The following is a 9,260-nucleotide window of genomic DNA, read 5'->3' on the forward strand; positions in this document are numbered from 1 at the left end:
TCTCTCAAATAAATAAATAAAATCTTTTAAAAAAAAAACTTTGCAAAAAAAGCACAAATACTTTCTCCTTTTATGTGTGGTCATTGCACATATTTTTTTAAAGTTAACAGAATACTTATTTTTTGAATAAGTAATATATTCACATGGGTTATATTCCAAAGGTATAAAAATGTCAAAATAGACCCCCCCACCTTGCTCCCCTCTCTGAGACAACGTGAAGAGATCTTTTCATACCTCCAGGACTACTTTATGTACCCACAGGCAGGTACACTTACCCCCTTATTTATACACAAAGGGTAGCATACTACATACTTCCACACTATGATTTCCTACTTCACAATAAATCTTCATTTTTTTCCATAAAGAAACCCCAGTCTTCTTTCAGACTGTTTAGAATCTTGCTATGTGGACAATCAATTCCCAATCTTTGTCATCAAAAACAACCTTGTATGTGGAACACACACATGTGTGCACACACACACACCCACTTCTGGACGTGGGATGCTGGGTCGAAGGCACAGGCTTTCCTAAGGCCGGAAGATACTGCCAACCTGCCCTCTACTGGAGGGGTGCAGCCGTCCACAGCCCGCTCAAGGACGCAGCATCATGGTGTAACAGGGGGAGGCCACCTCTGCGGGTGTAACTGGACTGCTGTGTGTGATGGGGGGAGCACCTTTCCATATGTTTAAAAACCAATTCATGACACAGTTGACTCTGGAACAACACAGGTTTAAAATGTGCAGGTCCACTCATACACAGATTTTTTACAGTACTGTAAATGTATTTTCTCTTCCTTATCATTTTAATAACATTTTCTTTTCTCTAGCTTAATTTATTGTAGGAATGCAGTATATGATACACATAACACACAAAATATGCGTTAACTGACTGTTATGAGTAAGTCACCAGTAGGCTATCAGCAGTTAAGTTTTTGAGGAGTCAAAAGTTGTATGTGGATTTTCGACTGTAAGGGGGCCAGCACCCCTAGCCTTGTGTTGGTCAAGGTCAGGTATACTTCCTTTTCTGTAACTCTTCTGACCCCCTACTCATTTCTCTATTGGGCTGGCCTTTTTCACAATGACTTCCACAGTACTTTCTATATCAGGAAAATCAGGCCTTTGTGATGAGTTACAGATTTTTCTCCTGGGTTGACATTTCTTAAGTTTTATTTGTGGGGATTTCTGTCAAACCGAACATTTGGATTTTTGTTTAATATATGCTTTCTGAATGTCTAAAAATGGCCCTTTAAAATGTTTAATTTAGCATGGGTCAATAGTTTATGGATTTTCTTCCAAAAATAAAATTAAAGACATATCTACATTATAATCCATGTCTTCCATCCCCTTGGGAAACCAGTTCACAGGAAAGATTATATGCAGGGCATTGGAGGACCCAGAGACTCGATGACAGTGGAGCCCCATGGGCAGGGGTTGCTCCCTCCTCCCAGCTCCCACAGTGACCTTACCATGACCTTAGCCAGGTCTCTGGACCGCTGCTGAGGTGCACCCACCATACCTTGCCGCATGATCCTATCCCTCTGGTCAAGCAGGCGGTACTTCTCCTCAGAAGTCTCAGCCACGGTGCCTATCAGGCTGCTGAGTGATGACACACATGGCCCGAGACCCTCAGAGCCCTCAGAGCCCGAGTCAAAAGGGTCTCCCTCAAACTGATGGGTCTTTAGAAGACTTGGCTTCTTCACTGGAGAGCTACAAAGATAGTAACACATCAAGGGCCTTGTATCCATCAGGTGCTTCTATCACTTCTACTTCTGAATGCTTCCACCATTCAAGACTTTCTGCTCCTCCAAAACTGACAAAGTACAATGAGACATGAGACAAGCCCTGACAATGCTAGTGATGAGCACGAAGGTGTTACTCTTGTCATTCACTGTGATTTTAAAATATTCCATACTTTTTGGGCGCCTGGGTGGCTCAGTCAGTTAGGCATCTGCCTTCGGCTCAGGTCATGATCCCGGGGTCCTGGGATCGAGTCCCGCATCGGGCTCCCTGCTCAGCGGGGAGTCTGCTTCTCCTTCTGCCCCTCCCCACCACTCGTGCACACTTACGCTCTCTCTCAAAAATAAAATAAAATCTTAAAAAAAAAAAAACAGAATAAAATAAAATATTCCATACTTTTTAAGAATGAGATGAGCCCATTTAAACAGGTGAAATGAATATCCATAGATCTGTATCTCAAAAAAATGAAATTCAGCTTGGGATTTGGACAAAAAAAAAAAAAAAACCCATTTTAACACCATGAGGAAATCACACGCCTACATGTTTTCATACATCACTTCACTCTGGTAGAAGGATGTACTAAAAAGAAATGAGCAATGTCTCTGAGCTTCCCCATTTCCTAGTTGGCTTTCGATATTCAGTGAACTCTAATGTTGAAGATATGACTGAGTGGGAAAGTAAAAAGCAAAACAAATCAGCAACTAAAGTGCTAACTGTGAAATGAAAAGTGAGGAAACAATATACTAACCAAAATACATGAAGGATCAAACAGAAGCAGGCTGTGAGGAGGGGGGGTCATGCGGGAAGTTGGGGGCTCTGGGAACAGATTTCCATTCAGATGGGGAGGCCACGTGAGGCACACACCATGTGCCCACTCCCACCTGAGAGCTAGACCCCTGGCTCCCCAGCTATCGTGCGGCCGAGGGGGACTGCCTCACCGTAATAAGCTGGACCTACAGAAAGTCATACTGGAAACTGCTACGAGGAGCTCTGAGGAACACTTGATCATAGCCAGTTAGACCTCTTAAGGGAAGAAGTCCCCCTTACACACTGATACACATCAGGTGCCAATACAAGTGCACGGGACACGGGACTGAGCGAGACAAGCGAGCAGCCCGGGGCTCTGCCCAGCCGTCTCCCCCTGCCCTCCCAGCACGCCCTCCTCTCCCCCTCCCAGGCCCCCTTCCCCCTGCCCAAGTGTCGGCGTGTCGCCCACGTCCCTGCCATGCTCGGCACGACTGCGGCCGAGGGCACAGAAGTCGGAGCCCACAGGAAGGACCGGCCGCACCTTTTACTCAGGAGGGTGCCAGCGGCGGCCCTCACCACGGGCTTGCCAAGAGGAGAATGCTGGAAGGGGGTGTCCTCAGGGCTCTGGCCGGCTTCGCCGTCACCCGGCTTCTTCTCCTTCACGGAAAAGGGCTTCTTGTTGGGACCTGAGGACACAAGCGCAGAGTTCATGAGTCACAAATCACTTGGCAGTGGACTTTTTTACTGTGTTTGAAAAAGTAATACTCTCTTAATTGTCACAGGAGGTTCCAGAGGAGCCCACAGAAACACTCCGAGACACAGGATGCACCGACAGCCAGCCCCACCCTGGCACTGGCGACAGCTCGGAGGGCGTGGTACACAGAGGACTGGAGACTACACCAAGAATAATTGCAAACTCACTTATTTTCTTCTTGTGCCAAAAGATAGCCATGTCTTTATGCAAGCCTTTCCCCTTCTTCCTAGCCAAGGCGGCAGACACCTAGAAAACAGTCCACAACACAACGTATGAGGACATCAGGACACCAAAGGAAATGAGATTAAAACCACAAATGCAGGAGCAAAATTCTGCACCATAGAGGTGCCTCCGCCCCTACGTGTTCTGACCACACAGTCCTCGCCTCCCTTACCCATCTCACAGGCGTGGTTTAGCTCTTCTTTTTGAAAGTAATGACTTTACTGGGATAGAACCCATAGCTTGGCCTTGCTGGCATTTGGTGAGATGACTCTCACCATCTGATTACACATACAGTAATGGAAAGATTGCCAAGTCACACTTGAAGACAAAAGGAAGACAATGATACACATGGGGTACAATTTATCACAAAACCAACCACATATTAGTGGACCTACAGACATACCTACAAAAATGTCTAGAAAAATACACACCATACTGGGTAATGGTGTTTGCTCCTGGGTAACAGGAGAGATGAGGGTAATTAGGGAACCTCGGCATTATATGTATCAATGAACTGCTTACAATGACAATTTACATATTTATTACATTAATATTTTCTAGGATTCAGCTATAAGTGCAAATACATCTCAATAGCCAAATAACTTAAAAAACAAAAACAAAAAACAATGCATATGAGCCAGCAATTCCATTCCTAAGTATATACCCAACAGAATAAAAGCAGGGTCTTGAGATATTTGCACACCGTGTTCATGGCAGCATTATTCAAAATAGCCAAAAAGTAGAAACAACCTCTGTCCATTGGCAGATTAATAAACAACATGTAATATATTGGAATATTATACTATACAATGGAATATTATTCAACCATAAAAGGAATGAAGTACAACCACATGGACAAGCATTGAAAACATGATGCTGACCGAAATAAACAGGACAAATACTGTATGATTCCACTTAAAAATAATTTCTAGAATAGGCAAATTCATAGAGACAGAAAATAGATTAGAGGTCACCAAGGGCTGAAAAAAGGAGAAAATGGGGAGATATTGCTTAGTGGTTAGAGTTTCCGTTTGGGATGATGAAAAAGTTCCGGAAATAGACAGTGGTGATGGTTGTACAACATTGTGAATGTAATTAATGCCAATGAATTGAAAAAAAAAATCAACAGAAAAGAATAAACATCAAAAGCCCTAAGGCTATGCATGTATTTTGGCACAGAACTTCAGGAATTTAAACAAAGGATATAAGCCCATCAGAAATACATACACAAAATGTCCACAAATAGAAAATTGGCCAAGTAGGTAAACAGGATAGAATGCCACGTAGCGCTTAACAATCCTATTCTAATCTAGGCTATTTATTGATTTCAGAAAATACTGAAGATTGCTACCTGGAAAGGTTACCAGACAGCATATGCAGCGTGATCCCATTTGTGTAAAACCAACATGACTACATACTTGCAAAGATTTACCCTCCCATAGATTTGTTTTTTTCTCCTACATTAACAGGCTATACTTTTATCATTTAAAAAAAAAGTATAAAGACATGCTTTCTACTTTAGAAATTCTATAGAACTTTATTTTTCCCCACAAGAATATTCAGAAAAAACAATAAAGATACAAAGCTACATAATGTGAATGGCCCCTGTATGCACACACCCTACAACCAATGTGTCATGCATGTTTGTGCCTACACGTGTATTTACCGTCAAGGTATAAACCAAACAAGTAACATCAGTTACCTCTGGAGAGTGCGATTACAAGGGGAGTCTACTTTTTCTGTACTGTTTGAATGTTTACAGTGATTATGCACTATGACCAAATAAAACAAGAAAACTCAATTTGGAAAAAGTGCCGTGTGATTACAGAGCCACTCCCATGCATGTCAGAGGAATCTGACTCATAGAATCACTCACCCAGCATTTCTAGAACACTGATTCAGTAGGGACTGCAAGCTTTCCATGAATAACCCCAAGTTATGAAATAAATAGTGCTATTCCAGCCTAAGTTAAGAATAAGATATTCGAGGGCGCCTGGGTGGCTCAGTCGTTAAGCGTCTGCCTTCAGCTCAGGTCATGATCCCAGGATCCTGGGATCGAGCCCCACATCGGGCTCCCTGCTCCGCGGGAAGCCTGCTTCTCCCTCTCCCACTCCCCCTGCTTGTGTTCCCTCTCACGCTGTGTCTCTCTCTGTCAAATAAATAAAATCTTTAAAAAAAAAAAAGAATAAGATATTCGAGCGCTTGCCCAAATTCTAGCAAATAACTGACAGATTAAAAAACAGGTTTCAAAGTAACAAAGTTCCAATTTTTTTTCACTCACATTAAATTTCTTGGAAATACTCACATGATCAAAAAAATACACCACTGCCAGCTTTTTGCTGCGCCTGGTATAGATACGCTGCACTTTAGCAATTTTACCAAAGTGGTTCTCCAGAATGGTTCTGTCATTGAGAGAGTCAGGGATGTTCTTACACTGGATTGCTGTGATTTCAGCAGGAGACAAGCCCCCAAGACTGTCTGTGCTCTCGCTTCTTTTACTTTGACGTCCAGGCGTTCCTCTTAGAGAATCTAGGGATAGGAGAACGGGCACGGAAATGTATCAGATGGGGCGCCTAGGTGGCTCAGTCAGTTAAGCAGCCGACTCTTGATTTTGGGTCCAGTCATGATCTCGGGGTGGTGAGATCGGGCCGTATCAGGCTCTGAGCTCAGCGGGGAGTTAGCCTGCTTGAGATTCTCTCCCTCTCCTTCTGCCCCTCCCTCATTGTGTACTCTCTCTCTAAAATAAATAATTCTTTAAAAAAATGCATAGATATAACATTTCAAAGTTTATGTATTTATTTATTTTTAAGTAATCTCCACATCCAACGTGGGGCTCCAATTCATGAGCCCGAGATCAAGAGCCACATGCTCCTCCAACTGAGCCGGCCAGTCGCCCCCCAGTCGCCCCCCAGGTAACATTTCATACAAGAGGCACTACCTATGTAAGAGCACAGGAAATGCTCACGTAGGACATGCTCTCGGCATGTCAGCATTCCTAGTGTTTACAGAAAGTTTACCAGAAACATCAAACTAAGACCCAGGGAAATTTACCAAGAACCTGCCAGCAGCATGTACTGGACGGTGCACATACAGAGGGCTCACCTTCTTTTTTGTCTCTACTTTCAGTTTCTTCCTCTTTATTCACACCGGGGAGCCGGGAAGGTGTCAAGACAGACTGACTCCCTCCTGGGATGGCCATGTGGTCATTTTCCCCAGATTCGGCACAGCCAATATCCTTTTTAGATTCCTTATTACCCAGACGACCTACTTCTTTATTACTTTTGAAGACATCTTGTATCGTTCGACCAAACAAGGTGCCTCCCCGGGGTCGATTCAGGCGGACAGGTCGTTTATCTGGAGGATGATCTCCCCTCGACAGAGCATCCAAGTCTTCTGCTGCATCATGGCCATGTCTCCTTGGGGAGCGATCCTGGTCCTCCTTCCTTTTCAGTCCTTTCATGAGGCTGGGAAGTGGCTCCATCTGGGAAACACGTTCTTCACATCCTTGTCTCACACCTGTTTTGCTAACTGGGAATGGTTCACCCAGAGGCCCTGAAGGTATGGGGAAGTTAGTGAAGCTACTATTAGAACTTCCAAATAGTGACTTAGGGGCCCTCTTCTCTTCCTCTACATTTTGGTTTGACAAAGCAGAGGTAAAGGCAGATGATGAATTATTACTATTGACTGGTTTTGAAAAGGTAAAGTTTGAATTGGCAGCTGAACTGCTTGTCACCTGAGGAAAAGAAAATGGAGCCAGTCCCCCAGGCCCACTACTAATTGGGTGAGAAAATGTGAAAAATCCAGAAGTAATTGGGCTCTGAGTTTTCTCTGGCTCAGATTCAGCCCCAAATATTGGTCTAAACACGGAATTTTCCAGAGGCTTAAAGCTAAACTCTGTTTTCCCAAAACCAGAGCCTGCTATTTCCCCAGTTTCTGGTCCAAACGTAGAAGTACTTGGGAAAGCCCCAAAATTGGGTGATTTAAAACTAAATCCTGGGTTTGCAGGCACACATGAACTTGAAGACCCAGAGGCAGCTACAAAAGCTGGAGTGTGTTCAAGTCCAGAAAAGAGTCCAACATTTGAGGTTTGGGAGAATCCTAATGTTTGTGCTGAAGAAGGAGGACTTACTCCAGAAGATGTCGGAAAGCTGGCTACCTGTGAAAATCCTGAGGTTTTCCCAGATAACGTATTATTTTGACCAAAAGGAGAAGGCTGACCAAATCGAAAAGGTGGTTTAGCCTGAAATGTTCCTATGGGACCACTGGTAGATGCTGGGAAAACCCCAGGCTGCTGCCCACTAAAAGGATTAGTTGGGTTCATCTTCTGAAGAAAGGCAGTAAATTCTACATGCACACAAGTAGTTCTCTTCTTAAATAGTCTGTTCAGCGAGGGAGCTCCCCCTCATCCTCACAGTAAGCTGGAAGACAAAAATTCAGATCATCACGTCACGTCCTGCTGGAAGACTAAGAAGAGAATTTGTAATCACATGTCACACTCTAAGGAAACCAAAGGGCTAGGTATTATTTTCTGAGAGCCAGTGGGGTGTTTTTTTTGGGGGGGGGTTGCCTGGGGTAGAGGGTGGAAGATTAAATTACTTTGTTACCGGAGGCTTAAAGTGTCATCCTTCAGACTAAGAAAAAAACTGAAATTATTTTACTTAATTGGTAAATGGCACGAGAGACCTCAAAGAGCCATGAGAAAATGAATGCAGTCACACTTTAAAGAGAGGAGTTTCTCCCGTCTTCAATCTCCGTAGCCAGAAAACTACAATGTAACGCTGTTAAGAACATCAGTGTTTCAGTGTTTCCTCCTTTTTCTTTCTCTTAAGGTTTATCTCTTCCAGTAATCTTTACACCCAACGTGGGCCCGAACTCACCCCGAGACCAAGAGTCCCAGGCTCCAGCGACTGAGCCCGCCAGGCGCCCGTCGGTGTTTCCTAATTTTCTCCCGGTAACCAGAACCCAGGTAGAGAAACAAACTGTGCTGCTCTACCTGAGAAGACCCACTAAACTGGCTCAAAGCACAGAGCGCCCCTGCAGAAGGGCTGCCCCCTGACCAGGGAGGGCGGGGCAACGGAGGCCGCGCACCCCGAAAATCGCCGGCGGCCCCGCGCCCCGCCGAGACCCGCCCGCGCCCCAGGCCCGCTCCACTGACGACAGCAGCGCGGCGGCGGGGCAGGGGATGGCGCAGCGGAAGGAAGCGGCCTCCGCCCAGGCCGGACCCTGCGCCGCGCTCACCGTCCGGCTCAGGGACTCGGAGACCCGCCGCCGCCGCCGCCGCCGCCCCGGGGCCCCCTCGGCGCCCGGCTGGAGGCGTAGGCGCAGACAGCGCCCGCCGGAGACGACCCTTCGCTGCGCGCCGCGGGCAGAAAACGCGGCGGACCAACTTCCGGTCCGTTCGCGCGGCTCCGCCCCACCCTGGCTCCGCCACACTCGGGTTCCGCTCGCCTGCCGGACGGCCGCCGCGGGGCTTCCGGCGCGCGGGATTCGCGCGGGATCCGCTGGCTTCGGCGCCGGTACGTGAGCCCGCGACTTCCCCTCTGCAAAGTGGGGCGTCGTTTGCACCCCGCGTGCTGTCCGGAGCCTGCGCTCGGAGCCTCGGTGCCCGCGCTGAGCGGCCCCTCGGGAAGCCCCGGACCCGCCAGGACTCACCCTCTTCGGCCTTTCCCCTCCCGCCCACCCCGTGTGATCGCGTCCCCTCCTCTCCCCTCCCCTCCACCCCGTGTCATCGCGTCCCCTCCTCTCCCCTCCCGCCCACCCCGCGTCATCGCATCCCCTCCTCCCCCCTCCCCTCCGCCCCG

The 9,260-nt window shown here is 46.8% G+C and overlaps 2 protein-coding genes across 9 annotated transcripts in view; one reads left to right on the forward strand and one right to left on the reverse strand.

Moving 5' to 3' along the window:
* MCM3AP (minichromosome maintenance complex component 3 associated protein) overlaps positions 1-8,777 on the reverse strand; it is a 51,255-nt gene extending 42,478 nt beyond the window's left edge. For 3 of the 6 annotated variants that reach the window (XM_032398773.1, XM_032398771.1, XM_032398770.1), the window contains exons 1-6: positions 8,337-8,675; positions 6,562-7,877; positions 5,765-5,988; positions 3,405-3,483; positions 3,025-3,169; positions 1,516-1,706 (exon numbers count right to left, since the gene is read on the reverse strand). In XM_032398773.1, the coding sequence (XP_032254664.1) occupies positions 1,516-1,706; positions 3,025-3,169; positions 3,405-3,483; positions 5,765-5,988; positions 6,562-7,780 (1,858 nt within the window). In that variant the 5' untranslated portion in view covers positions 7,781-7,877; positions 8,337-8,675. Of the gene's footprint in view, positions 1-1,515; positions 1,707-3,024; positions 3,170-3,404; positions 3,484-5,764; positions 5,989-6,561; positions 7,878-8,336; positions 8,677-8,697 lie in introns of those variants that run through there. The other 3 variants (XM_032398769.1, XM_032398768.1, XM_032398772.1) reach the window with 3 other exon arrangements.
* YBEY (ybeY metalloendoribonuclease) overlaps positions 8,774-9,260 on the forward strand; it is an 8,002-nt gene continuing 7,515 nt past the window's right edge. For 2 of the 3 annotated variants that reach the window (XM_032398776.1, XM_032398774.1), the window contains exon 1: positions 8,774-8,975. The gene's annotated coding sequence lies outside the window, so the exon portion shown is untranslated. Of the gene's footprint in view, positions 9,061-9,260 lie in introns of all 3 variants that reach the window. The other variant, XM_032398775.1, reaches the window with a different exon arrangement.

Source organism: Phoca vitulina, unplaced genomic scaffold (genome assembly GCF_004348235.1).
Source record: "Phoca vitulina isolate PV1807 unplaced genomic scaffold, GSC_HSeal_1.0 scaffold120, whole genome shotgun sequence".
Taxonomy (NCBI): Eukaryota; Metazoa; Chordata; class Mammalia; order Carnivora; family Phocidae; genus Phoca; species Phoca vitulina.